Source organism: Poecile atricapillus, chromosome 14, assembly GCF_030490865.1.
Source record: "Poecile atricapillus isolate bPoeAtr1 chromosome 14, bPoeAtr1.hap1, whole genome shotgun sequence".
NCBI lineage: Eukaryota > Metazoa > Chordata > Aves > Passeriformes > Paridae > Poecile > Poecile atricapillus.
The window spans coordinates 797,395-818,836 of NC_081262.1; the positions used below are offsets into that span (position 1 = coordinate 797,395).

A 21,442-nucleotide genomic window follows, 5' to 3' on the forward strand; every position below is an offset into this window, starting at 1 on the left:
CTTTCACTGTAGTGCTCTTAAGGTTACTCAGTTTTCAGCAGCTCTGTGTTTCTAGTGTTCTGAGGAACACATACTTCTTTAATGCCCCAAGACAGCTCTGACAGACTTTAGAAAATGCCACAAGAACATTCTGTTACCAAGAAAGGTTTTATTCTTTTTGCCAGTAGCTTTGTTAATTGCACAAAAAAAAAAATCAAAAAAAAAAACTTTGCCATTTAAACATTTTCACACATCCTACTCTGAATGACAAATGTTAATTAAAAACAAGGCAGGAAAATAAAAATTCACAACCTTAATGAACTATGGGATCTATCATTGAGGAAAAATGAAACTGCTTTTCTTACAAGCTTTTCACAAGTGTCACATTTTCTCTTTAAAAAGGAGGGAGTCAAAAAAAAAGCCAACTGCTAAAACAAATCTTCATAAAAAGAAACTTTACAGAATTGTCAACAATATTAGGACAACATTAACTAGCCAGTTTTATTAGAGCATCTCTCAATCCACTGCTTCCCCCACTTCCCTCCCCCAAATCCCAGGCCTAGGAACAGACTCAAATCCATGTTCAGAGGCTACAGACATAAATACAAAAATCTGAGTGAGACTGACAGCCATCTCAACCAGCGTCTGGAACAGTCTGGATTCCCCCATTTCCATCCCTCCTCTTCAAAGCCACATCAGAGCTCTTGGTCGTCTCCTGCTCCTCCTCCTGGGCACACCTGTGACTGTACAGCTGTCCAGGCAGCACTGCAGCCACTCTACAGCCACCCACAATGGTTGAAAGCTGCAGTCAGATCCTCCCAGGATAAATTAGTGTTGAACTACATCTGCCACTCCCACAGAAATAACCATCTCCATTCTGGGAACTACAGTATTTCTAGAAACAAACCCTGCAGCAGCGAACTGCCTAGGGACTGGTCCTTTACTTGTAACAGGACTTGAGAGCTCCTCTGGCATTCTCTCTGTATACAGAGGCACCACAAACTAACAAAGATCCTCCATTACCTTTGTTCACACTCATTCACTGTCACTCTGGCCCAAGAAGGCAGGGATAGGTGGGGATGCCATTGAACTGGCTCAGCACTGTTCACTCTCAACTGCACATGGGACAGTACCTCCTTCTTCCTCCCAAAAGATTTTTTCCTTTAGTCTCATCTCCTGCCCCCCAAACCTACAACTTCCCTCGGATGCCCTCAATGCGTAATTCATATGAGAGATTTTTTTTTTTTACTGTGGCATGTTTAACAAAGGACTTCAGATGCTAACTGTGGAGTTCTGGAGGGAGAACAGTGTGCCAAAGTAGATCAGTGGCTAGCTATCCTGGGAATTTTATATACCTTTAATGTGAATACCTACATGCAGAAGAGCAGTGGCATTGCCAAAGGAACATGGGTATAGAACTACCATCATCCACACACAGTGGCCAACAGGCAGTGAGGTCTGACAGCTCTGTTGCCAGGTGTTCACCACAGGACATAAGTAATACAGAATACAGCATTAGCCCACAGGGAACAGTCACCACAGGAGGTAAAATACTCAAAGTAACATTTACAGCATGAGGCATTAGATGTTGTGATTCAAAATGAGTATGTGACACTTTCTTAAAAAGATGCCCCTGAACCATATGCTGCACAAAGCAGAACTGGTAAGAAATCCTAACCCAGGGGAAATTTCCTTACACAGCCATTAAGTTCCTAGAAAAAAAAATAAGGTGGCAGGGGCAGATGTCAGGAACATGGCGCAATTTAAATGTGTCTTCTTTCCTTTCACAATCCCAGCCCAAGGGAGGACAGAGATTGTACCACTGAGAAGTGATTTTGGCCAAAGTTTCTCATTGGCATTTTTCTAACACTCGAATTTAAAATGTAAGAACACTCCCAAAAGGCTAAGACTGAGAATGGGGGAAAAAAAACCCCAAACAAACCAAAAAACAAGCCACACTGTGCATTTTTAGTGACAGGTATCCTTTGGATGCTGGGTTGCTCCATCTACACTGAGAGAAGATAGAGAGTAGAGTATCTCTGATTTCTAGCCTTGGCATCTGCAGTTCATGTCACCCATCCCTAGACTAAAGCTCAGCAGTGGTCTTAGCCTCCCCAGTATCAATTACTGGTCTTTCTAGAAGTTGGTATCTGGCCACAAGCAGAGTTCACAGATACAGGGAGAAGGCTTATGCTGTGCTATCTTGTACCCAAAGTAGTAACACTACTACATGTATGGAAAATCTGACATGTATAAAGATCACTAGTCAGTATACAAAAGTATCCTTGTGTGAGGTAGGTAACCATCACCCACCTTCATAGATGGGCAAAGAGACTGAGAGATGTGACAACCATGCAAAGGCCAGAGACTGTGGAAAGGAGCTCGGGAAACTCAATCTTGTATCATTCTTCTCTCCCCTTTCAGACTCACCACTCTGCTTGTGACACTGCTGTAATCCAACATACATTAGTAATTATTGACTACAAGGGCTAAAAAAACCAAACAAGTAGTAACATAGCATAAGCTAAGGCCAGGAACAAGTAAAATCTCTAGCCCAGTTTTATAGGCTCTATGTTTCCCTTGCAGTTTTCTATGCAAACATGTTACTTTCCAGTGACTTTCTGGATGAGCTATGATAAGCCTTTCAGGAGCCTCATTGACTTTGGCATTCTCCTATTTTCAGTACAGTTTGTGTTCCCTAAGCCGTAGTTGTCTGTACAGGGGAAGACGTGGATGCAATGTATTGTCTTTAACAGTTCAGGAATTCCTCCAGCAAGGTGCCGGGGAAGTGGAAGTCTAAAAAGAAACTGAATCACGACAGTGTTGCACTCAACTCCCCTTACCCTCTGGAACTGCCCTTCTCCTCCATGGGAGGTGCTTTGTTCTCTAACAGTGGCTAATTAGCAGGAATGCTCCTCACCTTACTTGGGACCAAGGACTTGAGTCATATTCACAGGTAGATAGATGGGACCTGATATGACAGGTAGATAGATGTTGCCCTGTCCCCTTGATGCAGAGTCCAACACTTGCATTATTTCACAGCAAAGGAGAAAAGGGATTGTTAGAAACAACATCTTGGACTAGCAAACAAAGAGGAAAATTAAAGCAGCCAAGCAGCAGATTTCTGGCAGAGTTGACTCAGAGCTTCTGAACAATTGCCGCTGTTCTGTTTCATGACTGTCAGTGCATGACATGGATTTTTCTAATTAGACTGCAACAATCCCAGCCCCCTCCTCCCCCCTTCTGCCACAGTGGAAGGCTCACCGCAGCAGGTCTCAAAGTTTGTGTATAAAAGGAAATGGAAAGACAGAGATGGACTGGTCCAGAGTTAAAACCCAGTATCATAATAATATTAATCAATAATCATCATATGAACAGTAAGAAGGGTGCAGCCTAATGGATGTAGGCCCTGTACACTGCAGACATGTCGTTGTCAGATTGGTCCAATGCTTTTGCTCGTTTATATACCTAAAGAGAAATCAGAAAAGGATCAGACCCTGCTCTTGTGTGAAGCATTTTCCCAGCAGAAAAACTCCTCTGCTGACCACTGCAACCAGAGAACTGTACAGTATGTCAAATAATCCAAGTGCAGATCACAGTGCCAGGTCTTTCTGTGTTTCCTGATGTAACATTCTAAGGGTCTCTACAATCAAAACAAATCCAATGCCACCCTAGTAAAAATATATTTCAATCACTATTCCTTTGTCTTAGAGATGACGTAACTCTTAGATCTGTGTCTCTGGTTGACAAATGGCTCTGTTGAATAAATGCTGAAGAACATATCTGAACACTGAACAACTCTTACCTCATTGGCAGCAGCTGCCATGGGAGTTGGGTGGTTGACAGAATCGCCCAGTGCAATAGCTAATCTAAGATCCTTCTGTATGTATTTCAGGTAGAAATCAGGTTTAAAGTTTCCTTGCAAGATATCTGTGGAGAGGAACCGATGCAAAAAGTAAGCTTGACAAAATTAAGCCAAGCCCACACTGCAGGGGGCTGCCAATTCAACATCAATCTTCCATTCCATTGCTGATCACTATTGTTAGTTCTCCTGTTTTTCTACTTGCTATCTTCATCTGGCCACAGTAGATGATGTCACTACTATACATGATGTCACATATATGATGTCACAGATACTGCCCACTGACACAGTGAGCTCAGATTTCTAAGCAGCTTGCCCTCCACTTTACTTGTTACCCTGCCCCCATGAAATCCTAACTTAAGCTCTAAGTAGTCCTAACTCAGATTCTCAGAAGTCCTAGCTATAAAGGGGAAGGCATGGGAACTCAGCTCTTCATTTCCAGAGTGCTTAAAATAATCATAATCCCAGGCTGATGAAGAATAGGACTGTTATTTTCTACCTTTTGCCACTATCTGAAACACTGATGGATCATAAGAGAACAATATAAGATAACTTTACTTTGGCACTTCTGGTCCAGGAAGATGCTGGCAAGTTGTCCCTGATTGAGGATATCCAGAAGGGTCTGCTGGGACTGGCCAGTCACTTGAGCCAAAGTCAGTCCTTCTGCTATTGTTGCCATGAAGCTGCCTTGGACCATGTTCACAATCAGCATCATCTTGGCAGCATTGCCTACTTCACCTGGGAGCAAGACACATCATTGGGATTCCTCCAGAAGAGAAACAACAACCCTACTTTGCCAGCCCGCATAGCAGTAACACTGCTAGACTCCTAGCATCAAGCACTTGGCCGCTCTCCCTTGTCCTGAAAGACTTCAGAAATTATTCCCATTTTCCAAGCACTCAAAGGAATGGAGAAATTTTAAGAAAATATAATTTAAAACCAAAAGCATCACAGATGCTCCAAAATGAGCCAGCATTCAAAAAAGAATCCTTAGCCTGCAGGCTCTGAAACTGGCCTAGTTTTGGAGGAGCAGACCAGTTTCCCAAACTGCCCAAAGAGAAAAGATAAAGATGACACATCTCAGACTCCTTGCTGAAATTTCCCAGTCCTTGCACTAAGGAACTGCTATCAGGCCTTCCATGTTTCAATTACCTAGGAAAAAAGAGGTCTTCCCCATAGCTTGGAAACAGCTGCTGCAGTCCTCATATAAACCCCTGTCGCCAGCTGCCAGGATCACAAGCATTCCATCATTGGAGAGCTGCTGATTTCCTGAGACTGGTGCTTCCAGAAAGCGACCACCTCGAGACACTATCACCTGGGAGAAGAGCATCTCTGGTTAGCTGTGCATGAACAGCAGCAGGACCATCATTTAGGGCATTCCTGCTCCTAAGGACAGAATTTTAAAGCAGAACAAATAGCTCCACTATATAATCAGGAGAGGCAAGCACTAATGTGATGTATCACACTTTATCCTGCAAAATATGCTTAAGATCAGAAGTTGACCTCACACTCCAGGCAAGACCCTCCTGTACCCATCACTACTGTGCATGTTTTAAGTAGCTGAACTGACATGTTTTAGTCATGGCACCCTATACTGGCCAAGAGATCAATGTTGAAAGTGTATATATGGCATAAGAATCCCAGAAGATTGATCATTGTATTTTCCCCTCTTTCCCACAAAGTAAAGGCTTATGACAAATGTCTTCAGCCAGACATTTACTAATGTGGGTGATTTGCATTCTCTGAATTGATGTTAGGCAACAGTGCATCACCAACATGTCTACTTAAAACTTCACCAAAACCAGCTCCCCTTCCTTGCAAAACCACCACGCTGCCTTAGCCAGTGGGGAACAATCAAGATGTCAAAAAGAAATCACACATACTACAGCAGAAGTAACCAGAACACTTCTACAGAAATCCTATAATAGTATTTCCATAGAATGAAATGTGAAGACAATAATTTTCCCCAACCAAAACATTTAAACTAGGCAGATTATGCCTTTTGTCATTAATCCAGACAGGGTTTTACCCTCAAGTTTGCTACAGAATACCAACCTGTCTACAAATATTTCTTAGGGAATCAAAATTTGGATATCTGTTTGCACTGGTGCCAGGTAACAGCACTGCCAAATCTACAGGCTTTGCTGGCATCACCAGGGAACGTCTCATCCAACACTCTTTGCTGGTCAAGATTTGACATGCTATTTTGTCTTGTCTGCCTGGAACTTGAGACTCTCCCAAAAGCCCAAAGACTGCTAGAAGCAGTTTTATTACCAAAAGTAATAAAGCACCTGAAGCAACACAAACTGCAGAACTGCTGCTGAATGAACAGCTGCTGCTGGTAAGAGGCTCAGTTGGTGATTACCTGGGCCAGCTCTGTGACTGTATCTGCATCCACGGTGGACATATCCACATAACACTTCCCTGGGCGAATCCCCTGCAACACTCCACTTGGACCAAGCACCAGCTGTGGAGAACAGAAGAGCGGTAAAGCAATAGGGTGTCTGCAGAGAAGTCCCAGTTTTGCAGGAGTCCAACTGAGACTGGCACTGCAGTGGCAGACCCCCAGAGGGTTATCAGAATATGCCCTCAAAGACTTAGTTTTTAAAACATTTTTTTTGTTGGGACACTTCTTTTTACACAGCTGCACTGCTCAGGATGTACCATGACCCAGACTACTGTGGTTAGCAGGAATCAGAACTGGCATTCAGTGACTGCCATCTCGTAGGCTAACCAGCAGAGGTAAAGTAAGAGCTAATCCTTACATCCTTTGCTGCTTTTGGATCTGATACACAGGCAAACGTGATGTCACAGGTGGAGACTACTTCAGCAGGGGTTCTTCCCAGCCGTGCCCCCTCCTGGATGAACAAATCACACTGCAAAAGGCACAAGTCCAAAGGTAAGACAAATTAAATACAGAGCAAATGGATTTTCTGCATTTTGCTGTACAAACTCCACTGCTGGACACAACTCCAAAGTTGGAGTCAGGCATGTTAATTACACAGCAACTTCGTCTTCTGTTACTTTGTCAACATACACACGCACACACACGCGCGCGTGCACGCACGCACCCGGCTCTTTTGCAGCTTTTCTGAAGAACAGGTGAACAACTTTGAAGGAAAGACACACAGAAACAAAACTCTTAGGTGAAATTGTAAGAATGTTGTGCATTTGACAATAAATTATTATGGAAAAAAGGGAGATTTAGGGAAAAATAATGGTAAAAGGATATAGCAAAATGTGTTATTGGATATTAACAGGAACATGCACAGCTGAGACTGATGTGTTTCAGAGGGCTGCTGCTTCAAAATCTTAGCTCCTTCTTACCTATCCCCTCATACCAGCCATGTTTTGCTCTTGAAAAAATAAATATTTTAATCACCTTTTAACAAAGTAACCACAGTGCCCTTCCCGCTTTGATATTCCACAGTATCTTACAGTGGGTCCCCCAGCTACCTATTTTACTAGGACAATGCCTAATATATAAGTGCAATGCAATGTAAGCTCCATTTTCATTTTGAATACTCCTATAAAGCCCTTCTCCATCCTGGTCTCATGACACAGTAGATCTTTAACAGAACACTTGTTACCATATGACTAGCACAATATATGTAGACTGACCTGTGGCTGGGCAGTGTATCTTACCATATCTCAATCTCCAGGGATAACTCCCTGCACTTGGCCTTTTTTGCCCAATACACTGCATGGCTATTCACATCAGCAGTATTTTCAGAGACATGCTACATCCCATTCTTCAACACATATACATACAATGGTGTAATTTTTCTGACAACTCTCTCCTCTCACACAAAAAGGCAGTGGAGCAGGAGTGCTTACATAAGAGTTACCTCACTAGAACAGACCACAGCTGCACTTAGTTACAGGGGCCCACCAACAAACACCCAGGAAACAGGACAGAACAAGTTGACAAGCATATCCTTGTGTTTCTTTGGCATCCTCTCCCAGGCACCACTGACAGATGATTCCATGAGATACAGGGGGTAACTGAATGTTTAGGAGAGGTTTAAGCACATGCCTACCTTCTCAGCAGTGCGGTTCCACACAGTGACAGTGTGACCCATCTTCAGCAAGTTGGAGACAATGCCACTTCCCATCAGACCAAGGCCCAGAAATCCTATCCTGAGGGTATAGATGAACATTAATGCAAGAAAGAGCAATCAGTGTCAGTTTCTCACGGTGATGGAAATGATGAAGAGCAAATTGGAGCATCACCAGCACAAAAAAATACCCAAACAAACATGTTCCACTGCAGCCACAGCTACAATGGGCAAATACTAAGCTTTAAAATCAGGCTGGAATTTATTTTGCTTACCAAGCATCCCTAACAATTTCCTGAAGAAAGTCTTTAGCGTATTTCAGAAGATCACCTAAATATTAAAGGTTTGGATGGTCTGGGTTCTTTTTGTTTGTTTGGGGTGTTTTGTTTGTGTGTAGTTTTTTGTTTACTAAAATTGCTATTTGCATGCCTTCTATTGGCAGTCATTGCCTTGCTGAAGTTAAAGGGAACACTTAGAAATGAGCAGGCTTCTCTAATTAACTTCTGGCTTTACAACTAAGTCACACATACAATGCTTACTTGTATAATTGAATGATACATTAGTATCTTAGTTTTAATAAGGCCTAGCAAAGACTACTAGGCTAAGCATCATGCCAGACCAAAGACCTAGTCCCTGCTCTACAGCTGCCATTTCAGATACAGGAAGAAAGGAAGTATTAGGCCAGTACATTTCCCCATCAGTCCCAGAAAACACCCTTCCCCTCCTCCCACAAGGTGGAAAGAGTTTCACTCCCTCCATTCAAAGAAAAGAAAATATGCCACCAAGTCCCTACAATCACTTGCAACAGGAATTCCTCTGCAGATATTGCTGCGAGAACCCTTTTATCCGTCATGCAGCTCCCACAAAACCCACAGTTTTCAGACAGATTCTGAAGTATTCAGTTACATCTAAGGTAACTTCACAATAAAATCTACCTGGCAAATCTGCAGTTAATTCTGCAGAATTAGCCACACTACAGCTGCATCATGGCTTTCACAAGCCACTTGTCCTCTCCCAGCTAGCCATGCTGCCTTTTCTCCAAGCAAACTAATTTAGACAAGGCAGAGCAAATCACTACAGGCTCCTCACATGGCTCAAATAAGGTCTACCTATTTTCAAGTCTCTAAACCAGCAGAGATACTCCTTCCTTCCCAACCCACCTCTGAGATGCACTTTCCTGAGAGACCTGAACAGCTTCATTGTTATTCTTGTTCCCCTGCAGTATAGGTGAGAACTGACATCCCATGTGAACTGCCCCAACAGCAAATAACAAGAGTGGCCTGAACTCAATTTGAACAGTGCAGAAGTTACAGAGCAAAACAGGAAGCTCAAGTTAGGCTTCTCTCACTCTAAAAAGGAGAACGAGGGTATGAGGAGAAACCAGAAAGCTCACGTGCTTCCTTGTGATGGGAAAACACATCTCCCTCTTCCTCTTGTCTTCTGCGTGCTCAGGAGAGCAATTAAACAATCCCAGTCAACTGCCAGGCACTACTGGAGACAGATCCCCTTTTATCTTCCTATCTCATGCGACACTCAGGAATATGCTGCTAACAGCCTGCAGTGGGATCTACTGAAAAGGGCTGCTGCTGAAACACTTGCAAATGTATCCAGGACAGAACTTACTCTGAATTTTGTATTGTACAGCCCCCTTTGTTTTTAGCTGCCTCCCTCCCACCTTGCCCCCCAAAACTGTTCTGCACAAGGACAGAAGGAATGTGCCGTTAAAGGAAAATGTTCGGTTTATTCATTCACAGTGACAAGCTGGAGAGTGGCTGCATGTGTGAGCTGGGAAGGAAATGGCTGAAGTGCACTGGAAATCTTACTTTTTGTCTGTAGGTGTGATGCTGCCATTGACTGCTGTGCTGTCTGCTGCCTGGATGGAGGTGGATCCTGTCTCCTGAGGGAGTGGGGTGGGGGGGATGTGGGGGGGAAGAGAGAAGGGAAAAATAATAATAAAAACAATATAATGCACAGCTCTGGAAGAACTGCAAGGCCTCATAACAATAAAAATCCATCAAAACGAAGATTTGCTTTACCTCTTCACAAACCTTCAGCTTCTTTGTGATGGCTTGATAGCAGACAGCTGGCTGTATGGAGAAGACAAAGCATTCAGGGGAAGGACAGTGCTGATTTACTCTGCCGAGCAAACAGACCATATCCTTGTTCCACAGAAACAGGCAGCTCATCTACCCACCACCACCTTCAAAGCAGGACAACTCTGGGGCTTCCCTCAAGGGGAGAAAATAAAACCTAAAATACATTGCAAGATATTAAGATCATTCTTTCTCACTCTGCTCCAGCAATTCAGCCTGTCTTCTAACAGAGGCACTGCTAACTCCTTTCTGTAGTTCCTACAACAGGCTCCTCTGGAGGCAGCAGAACCCAGGCCATCTCTACTCCTACATTTAGCTCTCTGAAGCCTGCCATGAAGTCTCACATCTACGCCCACTATGTCTCTGCAGTTGTAGAACCAAAACCTTCTGGTTAATATGAGAAGGCATGTGGCTTTCCACAAATGCTAAGGCGAAGGCTATTCCTCCCCATGCTACCTACTGTGAGCTTGTCTAGATAAAACTGTTAGGAGCTCTTAATCCTTCTGGCTCTGCCCAGATCCTCAGCAAGATATAAATCCTTTTATGCTTTATTTGATCTTTCCTTTTCCTCCTGATGTTCACTGCTGAATATAAAATCCTGTAAGGCTTCTGACTCTTGGGAGATAAACTGGTTGTATTTTATAAGGAGCTTTTCTGGTCCTGGAAGCTTTCCTGCAACATTCAGTGAATTGATAAGCCTATCCAGATGAAGAAACTGATAGGACAACCATCAAAAACAATCAAACAACAGGATTTTTGAACACAAAAAAAAAGGTTTTCCTGTCCATCCTATTCCTTCTACAGAATTTATTGCATCAGATCTGTCAAAAACTAGTGCTAGATAATCTTGAATTACTTAAATCTATTCACTGTGCTTAATGCTAAATCACTCTAAATCTTAAGGCTTGGAAGTACTTCAACTAATCTAATTGCCAGCCCTTAAAGAACAAAATTCTGGAGCTCTTTATGCATGCTCTTTGTATTCAGTTCCAGCAAAGGGCAAGATTCCAAGCTACTCAGCAGCATGATCCTGGTCCAACAAATCCTTACCTTCTCTGTCTGGCTTAGCAGGAAGTGATGAAAGTGTGGATCACTGTCCTTCACAGGCTATAAAGAGAGAAAGTACAGCCTCAGAAATAAATCCAGAGTCACTGAATGCCCACAGCACAATTCCCTTGCTCTCCTAAGCCGCATGAGAACAATAGAATAAGGGAGGAAATATAAAATGTATCAGCTGTCACAAGGAGCATATTTAATTAACTGAGTAGTTTATATTGAGTTCCTTTCTCAAAACCAAATCCACTCTAACCAAATTCCTCATTTTTCAACATCCGTAAGAAAACCAAAGAAGTATACACACAAGATTAACATGAAAGGAAGAAAATTCATATTCCGCTTCTTCCTCTCCCAGGCAAATGAAAACACTTATTCTCCAGCTTCCAAGGAATTTCTAGCATTCTGGGAATTGACTGGAGATTGTCACATGCCAAGCAAACCCATCCTAACCGCAACAAGGACTGCAGGCCCAGATACCTCATCTCCCCAGTGATCATAATACATAGAAGCCTGGAATCACATTGCTCTTACACTGCTTTACTGATCACTCATTTGTTCAACAAAATCAAAAGGTCTTCAAAAGCTGCTTGTGAAGGAAATCAAATGAAAGCACCCCATGTGCTAGTATTCAGACAGGGAGACACTATCCACACCACCTCCACTTTTGGGAAGTCAGTCACAAAAATGCTTTTGAAACAAGAAGTGTAACAGCACGTTAAATGTGAATCTGCAAATAGTACCACAGAGACAGAAATCTCATTTCCCAGCATATTTGTGAACTGTCTGGGATATTGTTCAGCTTTGTTACGCTGCAGTACATTCTAACACAAGAAGATAAGATCTCACTGTTTTACAGCCAAAGGGATCTAGATTTGCTGCCACAAACTCAGATCCTTGATGTTGTAAAGTTTCTCACCTCACTCACACTTGGTGGCCATTTAAATCCAGCCACTGTTCCAGTCATCACTCTCTTCACTGTACTTGACTCTGGAATTGTGAGGTCCTGAGGAGACAGAAGGAGGATCAGAAAGAGCTTAAAACCTGGCTCAGGGGCTGGTCACATCAAGATGATCATTTGAGCACACACAGAGAGCTCTGAAAGCACTACAAATGCCTTCCATCTCACAGGCCTTTCCATGAGCATTCAAATTTAAACACAGAGTATTAGCGATACCAGCGAAGGAATTCAACCAGATTTATGGCTTCTGGAGAGTCCATTCTTCACACCTAAGAGGAATGATTGCACTTGGGCATTTATGAAGTGAGCTGAAAACCAACATGCTTGATTCCGTATTTTTCTCTGGTGGACGCAAAAAGCTTAACAAATGAGTGAAGAACATCATTACTAGCAGAGGTCTGAACTCTTTTAATCCTACCCTGTCACAATAGAATAGCCTACCTGTTATCAGGAGAACCTTCAAAGCATGAGGTTGACAGCCACACCTGCTCAAGTTTGCAGAACCCATGAGACAAACTGGTATGCGGGCTGCCCCATCTGCTCCACAGGCCGTGGTTTGTAATATCATGATAGTACTTAACATATCGGGGCTTTTACTGTTGAGCAGATTAAACTTTATCTTTTATTTCCCCAAGACATATAGGTTAAAATAGGTCTTTATGCTGTAGGTCATAAACATATGCTATAGACCTCTAGGTTTTTATGCTATGTGAAAAGAATGCACAGGACTTCTGCATAGTAAGTGCTGTCTTCCTCTGAAATGAAGGTTCAGATATGGAGTCACATTATCTCCTCTCCAAAATTTCTTCCTGAAAATGCACAATATACCTTAGTATCCACACAGAAGAACAAGAGAAGAACCCTGTTTGCAAAAATAGCCAGAGCAAGACTCCTGGAGGTAACCCAGAACGATGCAACTGTCCAAGTGTTAGCAGGACAATGCAGACATCAGTCTCCAACCTTGTAGTGTCTAGAGAGAGTCCTTCATACTTCAGCTGGTAAAGCATGGATAAAACCTGCTTGGATACCTATGAAGTTCTGTTGCTCCTTCAAAAATATTCATATAAGCTTAAAAATAAGAGTATTTGAATGATCATCTATGGCCACAGAGCTTTTCTAGGGTTTTTTAGACAGAGCATACCTCAGCAACAATTGGATTCTTGATTTTTATGCATCCTTATTGCTTGGAAGCCAGAATTTGGAGAGAGGTGGAGAAAAAAAATCCCAAATCCTGTATTAATACAGGACAACATGAAAATGTTTTCTACTCTAGGGCTAAGAACTTGAGGAATTTTTGAGAACCAGGCAAGAAGACAAGATTTTAAAATTACTTCATAAGCTGAAAAACAGTATTAAGGCAGTACTATTATATTTTCATGGCAATTATTTTATTTGTCACTTTCCAGAAGCTATAAGGCTTACTTTCCTACCTTGTTCTGCTTAATTTCCTGGTTTGTAGCCAGGAAGTTATCACACAGCTGGCCACCACTTCGTGGCAACTTTAAAATCACTCTGCTTGTCATGTGTAAAATAATGTCTACTACCACAATTAGTTCACTCAAAGCACTCTGATGTCCTAAGGTAGCTAACACAGTAAAACCTATGTGTGCAATGTGTCAGCACAATCAGAATTCACCCAGCCATTAGCTTTGATCAATTTTGGAATGAATCTAGCTCAAAGACAGAATCATTCTGCAAGAGAAAAAAAAAGGTCTTGTGGCTTATTTTGACGGAAGTATGTGGAGACATGCTTATAGGAAGACACTTAGAAAAGTGAAAATTATGTTGCCAATGAAGCATTTTCCTGCATCAGTCAAGACAAGTTCTGTAATTATTATATTATTTATTATAATTAATAAATAAGCATCCATTCCTCCCCTTCTCCAGCTTCCCTCCAAAGAAGAAACTGATGGGATCTGTTTCACAGCCTAATTTCAGACATTGGTGCTAAAAAAAGAGCCAGTATTTCCTTTAACCCCTTAGGAGTTGGACTTGATGATCCTTGTGTCCCTTCCAAATCAGGATATTCTATGACTCTATTCTATGATGCCTTCACAGCTAATATCTGAGATCATCAGCTTCATTTTACTACATCAAGAGAGAGTCTGCTGTTCAACCAGTGAAGGCCAATCCATTCACAGTTTGGGAGAGCAAAGACCACGACTTTGACTTGCATCCTGACTGAAACATAAAACTGTGAAGCACAACATGGTCCCCTTGAAGTACAGGTGAGCAAGCACGTTGCCATATGATGTTTCAGTCGAGGTCTCTCAGTTGTCTTCAGGTGTAGTCTCCAACGGAGGATGTGCCTTGTAATAATCCACCAAAATAAATATCCATTTGGAAGAGGAAGATCTAGACCACAACAGGGAGTTCCATAATAAAAAGGCTGGAAGAGGCTACCCTCTAAACGAGGGTAGAAAAAGTGCTGCCACAACATCAAGAAATACCAGGAAAGTAGTGGGAATAAAATATTAAGGCTCCTTTTTAATGGAGGATGGGAACATATCCTAAATCACAGAAGCTGAAATGAAGACAATTCTTCTGGCGGATTCTCCATGCTACAAATTTCTTCTTTAAGCCCTAGCTCTTAAGGATATCTCACTCATTGTGAGTACTGAGGTTGAAGTTGAGCGGCTACAGATGAGATGGGAGAAGTCAGGAGCCAGATGAAGACCTGTATCTCTTTGCTAATCCTTCCTGCACAAACTGAACTTGAGAGATAACAAGACAAAAGAATGGATCCTCCTGATACAGCTTTCAAAGCCCTCTCAAAGATATGAACAGAACCACTCAGAGTAACTAACTGGTAAAAATCACAGGAAGTATCAACAATATACTTGCCAAGGGTATCAGGCAGCCAAATGGTCTAGAAGTAGCAACATGGAAAAGCTTAAAAAAAGGGATACTGAACTGATCCTTCCTGCTGGCCTTTTAGTCAAGGTGCCAGTCAGCCCTCAAGGCCAGTTGCCAAGTCCATGGGCACTGGCGGACATGCACAACACAAACCTTCTCATCCTTGGGTGGACGCCCCCGCTTTCGGGGGCTCTGATCCTGGGCTTTTTTCAAGGGTGACTTTGATCCTCTCTCTGACGAGACAGAAGAGACCCTCTTTTTTCCTTCCCCTGTGCCCTTCTTCACCTTTCCTTCAGACAAACTGCCTTTGCGTTTCTCTTCACCAGCAGATTGCTTGCCTCTTTCTTCGCTGGAATTACGCCGATTCTTCTCTTCAGTGGAGTTATGGGAAGACGCCTGAGAGATTATAGAATAGAAGATGGTAAGGAAAGAAGAGAAGAGATGGAATGATTTTCATGCAAAACCAAGGATGTGAAGGACTCTGTGCTGATTACTATCAAGCAAAACAACAGCACAGCAACTTGAAAGCTACATATCTGTTAGCCCTTTGGAGTTGGTGAGTGAAGTTCCTGGTTAGTTCTCCTGCAAAAACACACCAGTTTAAGCAAGCATGTAATGGAAAAGGCCACCTGAAGACTTGCCAGGACTGTGCTCTTCTAACATACTAAAGACAAGATTACTAGATACCAAATTCTTAAGACTGATGTATAAAATCATCACAAGCAGACCAATTAGCCTCTTCAGTTTCTTCATCATTTAATAATCCAATAATCGCTTTTCCCCACCAAACAAGATTAAATGGGGAAGAAGAGAGGATAGGAAATAAACCCCAAAAACCAAAGGAAAACAAAATCCTCCTCAATGTGCCAGAGGAACAAGCTCCTTTACATAACAAGGCATCTAATCAACATTCATGCCAAGACCTGTTTTGATGCACACAGTGAAAAAGAACCCACTCACCTGGTCCTTGCCTTTGGTTTTTCTAAGAAACTCCTCTACGGCATCCACAGCTTGCTGGAAGCGCTTACCCTTGTTAATCTTTATCATTTCCTCTTTGTGAGTGTGATAAGGCTTCAGCTGCTCCACTTTGATCCAAGCACTTGAAACAAAAAAACAAGAAGCTAGTTATAGTCTCCAAACTGCAACTCTCTCAGTCATCTCCCTTTGAGAAACACACAGCTACACTTTCTCCCCTAATCTACTGATGACAGCATCCCAAAGTCACTTCCTATCTAGAAACTGAGAATTTTCTTCTGGTACTTTTACTTAGTTATTTCTTAAGCTTTATCACTTCTCATTCCAGCACTGTCCGCCTCTAAGCATTATTCTCTATTGGCAAAACATCTTTTAGGATGTGATCACAGGATGCATTTAAAACAATGGTGGCCCAATGACTGCACTTGTTTCACCATCAGGAACACCCACAGTCCCACACCTCCAGGTAAAGTAGCCAATACCACAAATCTACTCAAGAGGTTGTTGAAAGCAAAGTTCACCTAATAATTCTCAGCTATCAATCTGGTTCAAAAACATTCAGCACACAGCTGTCTAAAAAAACATAGGAAAAAACACCAAAATTATGCATCTCACTATAGAGATGACCACACAGAGTGAATACAAAAGCCATAGCTCATTGCTGCACTTGTTTCTGATGTACCCAGGTATTCTGCACAAAAACAACAATTTTGATTTTGAGGAAAAATAACTATTTCCTTTACTGTTGCTATTTTAAGATAACCTGACTTGTACAATAGCAGAGTATTAACATGCAGTCCTATTAAGACTGCAGTCTTTCAAGGAAAATCAACTTTCCCTGTTTCAGCTCCTGATAAATAAGACTTCTTAGCATTTACCAAATGGTGAAGTCATCAAGTATGGGTGACAACTTCACTTTCCTCTACATAAACAAGCTCTTCTACCACTTCTTCAGTGAGGTTTAAGGGAATGTCTTTGCTTCTCTTGGTGCCTGAATTCCTTGTGCCTCTCAGAGATTAATCCACCTTTCCCCTTCCACAAATTCATCAACCACACTGTTACAAAGCTACTTCTACCCTACCGGAAACAGAACTGTGTGAGTTTTGAAAACCCTTCCCTCAGTTAGCATAGCCAATGGTACTTCTTAGAACACTGCAAAAATGAGGCAATCAGACTTTCTCTTATCCCCAGATATCTCTGTTACATAGACTATCCACGATTACAGGTTTTAAATATTCCCCAGTGTAATATAGCTCCTGCAAGCAGATAAAGTTATTTAATAGCTGCATTTTCAGACACTGTATGCACCATGTCATATAGTTAAACTGAACACGAAGATTAAAACAACAAAAAATAATAGTAATGTTTTGCTGACTCTTGATTGTCCTCTCTTCACAAAACAAACTCTGTAACTTCATTAAGACCTTTCTCTTCACCGGCAATACCAATTGCTTGTAAATTGTAATCAGGAATCAACCTTAAGAAATTAGACTGAAACATTTTGAGTCTCATTTGCAGAGACAAGACTTCCTGATAGAACTGACTGTGGAAAATGCCAGCATTCTTTCCAAAGAACCCAGTGCTCCTACATGCAAAACTGGATCCTTTCACTTAGTTTACATCATTTTTGTAAGAACTGACTTAATCTAACAAGTCAAATCATTGCATTCAGTCTGCATAAAGTTTGAGTCCAGCAGCTACTCAGAGAATCTCTACCAGCTGCCCAGACATTACTGTGAAACACACCTTAAAGTTAGCTTACACAGTAAAGCCTGCCTGTATGACAAACAGTGACAAACATCCCTGCATACTACAGAGCACCAGCTCATGAGAAGCCTTTCATCACAAAGTGTGTGTGCAACAGAAACAAAATTTTGGACCATGATATAAGAAAGCATGTTAAATGTTGTTACAGGACAATTTCTAAACAAAAATAAGTTATTTGCTCTCAAGGCATTCTCTTAGGTGCCTGCACATCCTATCCCTCCTCACTGCACATGCTCATTAGCTTCCTTTCTCATTCCTTTTTTTTTGGTATAGAGAAAGCACAAAGCACAAAGCTTTCTGGTCCCCGGTTTCAAAGGTGCATCTTGGCACTTGTGATCCACCAGGACAAAGAACTAGAGATCTCAGAGAAAAACTAATAAGTGAAAAACAATCTTAAACGTTGCCTCGGTTAAAAAGAAACTTAAAAAAAAACAGGAAAAAAGTTAAATTGGTCTTTTCCTTTTAATGTGTTTACCCATCACCTACCTGGACAACCTTCTGTAAGAGATGAGCATCTTTTGACATCAACATCCACAAACCAATTGCATGCAGTGTTTCAAAACTTGAAAACAAAAAAACTTTTCACCAAACAAAATCATTCACGTTTATACACAAGATCTCAATACCCTCAAGGCCAATGAAGCCCAGTATTTAGATCAGTCTTAAGGATATAACATATAAAAGGAACTACTGTTTCTCTCCTGATTCAGCAATGAATGAATACACAAGAAAAACATGAGCAATGACACTTAAGATGTCATATTTAAGATGAAATTGTGTTCATCCTGCTGCACAGTCACCAGGCATGTGTAAAGAATGGGCTACATGGAAAGTGAAACGATGTAACAAAAATACCCATTAGCAACGGCTGTCTCTTTTCATTTCTCCACACTGTTCCTCATCCTCTCCAAAATACCACTCTTAAAAACACTGCTCATGTCAAATCCACATTATACACATGAACAATAAGCGAAACTTAGAATAAGAAGAGGCAGGTATGAAAACAACCTGCAGCCACACAGAAGTAGTGGAACAGAGAGATGCAGACCTCAGACTCAAATCCCTGGCACAGGCATGGCCAGGCAAGGAGATCTTCAAACCCTCACCATTTCAGCCACTCTCTTCCTGTCTAGAGATACCAACCCCTAATGATAAGCTACAGAAATGAGATGGAAGAATATCGACTAATACTTGCTTTTTGCCGACTGTACAGCTAGGGATGAAAACAGTGGCATTATATCTCAAAATTTCTATTTACCACAGTCCAGGAAAAAATTTATTGCTTTAGACTGTAGAACTTTAGATGCCCATACTAAATGCTAACACAACCAGTTCTAAAAGTCAAAAGAAATCTGCTTAGTTATTTACAAGACCAGTGTGTGTGAGCACAACAGAAATCAAGATGGATTTCCTTCTACTAAAAGGGAACATCCCAACCCTCATCAATTAAATAACTCAAATAACTAAACTCTGCAACTTAGTGCAAAATGTCTCACTGCTCTTTTCCTCATGGTTGGAATTAATGAGCAAGAGAGACAGTTTTTGTATTCGGACTCAGTTGTTTATCTTTTCTTATCTGTATTACATTCTCACAGACAGCACACAGGACATCAAGCTAACAAACTAAAAATGGAACCCCAGATCTCTCTCTACAAGACCTTTTAAGTGTAAGCTATCCAATTATAAAATGGCAACTAATTTATTTTTACTTTTAACCCAAAAACTAAACACTTGTGCTCCGCACTGCAGACTTTCCCACCCAATCCCATAATACCAATACCCATGAAGGTGAAAAAGCAAGATAAGCCTACACCCTAAAACCTCCATGTTGCTACATATATATTACTATATCTTAAAACCTTAAACTGTATTTTCCACCATGTGATATAACACACTTCGATTCAAACTACACATTTACAATCTCAATTCAATTTTGGAAGCCTTTCCATGGCCTCAGGTCAAATACACTGTTCTCCTGTGGGTCAGTGCCTGTTAGCACAAAGCTTAAAATTCTCTGTGCCCAGGGTTCCAGCATCTCCCTCTCCTGTTTGAACCACGAACACTGCTTTGACAGCTTTGTCAAAGCACTATCGGATACACTGAAGTAGACAAGGCACAAATACTATGATAACTATGATGACAATCAATACATACGTGCTTACTTTCAAAAGTTCTCTCCACAATGGTGCAAGGCTGAGGTGTAATTGCACCAAGATGTCGCATTTGTTTACAAGGTGTGACTTGGAGTGACATCTGTGATTTTGTCTTTATTTTGTTTTGACCAAGGAAAGCCAAATATTATGCAAAAATCCACTTTCACTGAGCCAAAGATTTTCAATTCTTGAGCTTCATAGGGTGCCTCAGGGAGAAATTTGGTTAAGACACCCTATCCCTCATTGGGATTTATAACAAATCGTGAAAGATCTGGAGAGACATTTTTTGGTATTGGCCAATCTACTGGTAAACTGACCAAGAAGGTTGAGAATAGCTTTTCTGGACTTGAATAAATCAAACAAATGGTATCCAAGCCTGACGCATTGGCCAAGGTCACCCAAACATTGGTTTTTGGTTGACTCATGGGCAGGATCACATCACTTAAGGCAAACAACAAGATAATAAGGCACAAGTATGATACCTGATTTAGTTTCATGTTTCTCTTTGGTTCCCCTTCTGATTCAAGGCACCTTTTTTTTGTTTTCAATTTCCACACAAACCTTTTTGCACACTTCTTTTTTGTCTTTTCCCAATTCCATTCTGGGACAAGCCAAATGTAAGGCACTACATTATTTCTTTTGCATTCAACTCCGCAAATTTGGACTTATTTTGATTCTCAAATTTCAACAGCCTTACACCTCATATGAAATTCTAAATCGTAACACGATCCACAGTTTTGTCTGTAGTGATTTTCAGCTATGGTACTGTGCCCGCAGAGATTTTCAACATTCCAGCTGGCTCTGCTACAGCAACACGAAGCTCCACGTGGGATAATCTGCCTCACTGAGAAGTACCAGGAACACAAGCTCACCCCCTCCATCAGTTCAGCCTATCTCTCCAGCCCCTCTGACTACTAAGGTGTATTTCCAACAGTTGGCAAATTTAAAGCAAGTGTTTTCTGGTGTCAGGACCTGAAAGAACATTTCAGAAAGACTACATCCTGAATTTACTCTCTCTCTCCTTGAAAACCAGGAAAAACAGTGGCAGAAGTAAAGGGTAAGTGCTTTCATCCGAATAGAACATGGAGGATGGAAAGGAGTGCTGTGTTAAAATCACTGCACCTGATGGAAACAGGCTATCTCAGATTGCATGCTTCCTCCATTTCTTCCTTAATACATAAGGTCAGGAAGTGCCCCTTGACCCCATCATATTTAGTTTCACACTGATGCTTCAAAAGGGTGTAAGAAAGAATGGGCTTTCCTAGCTTCCTGTGAAGACTGATATACATGACTTGCAAGTCCATTTGGCTGTTAGTGAATACCAAAGGGGGAAGGAAGGTGAATGGCTGTGTTTGTACACACATCTCTGATGGCTGCAGGACTCACATTAGTATTTCTATAGAATCATAGCAGAAAAAAAACACCTTCAAAACAATGGTATTTTCAGTTTTGACAAATGTAATAATGAATTCCTAAGCAGGCCAAAAAATATAAAAATATTTTTAACTGTATGACACACCAAGAAAGACGTGTGGGCCAGCCAGTCTATAAGTTTTAACTACTAAAAGCAATAAATATACATACACAGCAAAATAAAAGTTCTTACTTGATTACTGAAATATCTACAAAGATTTTCTATGACAAGACTGTAGCATGGAAATTAAAGGGGATTTTAAATACTACCT

General features: G+C 41.4%; 1 protein-coding gene across 3 annotated transcripts in view; it reads right to left on the bottom strand.

Moving 5' to 3' along the window:
- Positions 1-128: 128 nt before the first annotated feature.
- GLYR1 (glyoxylate reductase 1 homolog) overlaps positions 129-21,442 on the bottom strand; it is a 28,424-nt gene continuing 7,110 nt past the window's right edge. The window contains exons 4-16 of one of the 3 annotated variants that reach the window (XM_058850115.1): positions 15,823-15,961; positions 15,016-15,258; positions 11,965-12,051; positions 11,043-11,099; positions 9,936-9,986; positions 9,723-9,796; positions 7,882-7,981; positions 6,607-6,717; positions 6,207-6,308; positions 4,994-5,156; positions 4,400-4,579; positions 3,785-3,909; positions 129-3,447 (exon numbers count right to left, since the gene is read on the bottom strand). In XM_058850115.1, the coding sequence (XP_058706098.1) occupies positions 3,373-3,447; positions 3,785-3,909; positions 4,400-4,579; positions 4,994-5,156; positions 6,207-6,308; positions 6,607-6,717; positions 7,882-7,981; positions 9,723-9,796; positions 9,936-9,986; positions 11,043-11,099; positions 11,965-12,051; positions 15,016-15,258; positions 15,823-15,961 (1,507 nt within the window). In that variant the 3' untranslated portion in view covers positions 129-3,372. Of the gene's footprint in view, positions 3,448-3,784; positions 3,910-4,399; positions 4,580-4,993; positions 5,157-6,206; positions 6,309-6,604; positions 6,718-7,881; positions 7,982-9,722; positions 9,797-9,935; positions 9,987-11,042; positions 11,100-11,964; positions 12,052-15,015; positions 15,259-15,822; positions 15,962-21,442 lie in introns of all 3 variants that reach the window. The other 2 variants (XM_058850117.1, XM_058850118.1) reach the window with 2 other exon arrangements.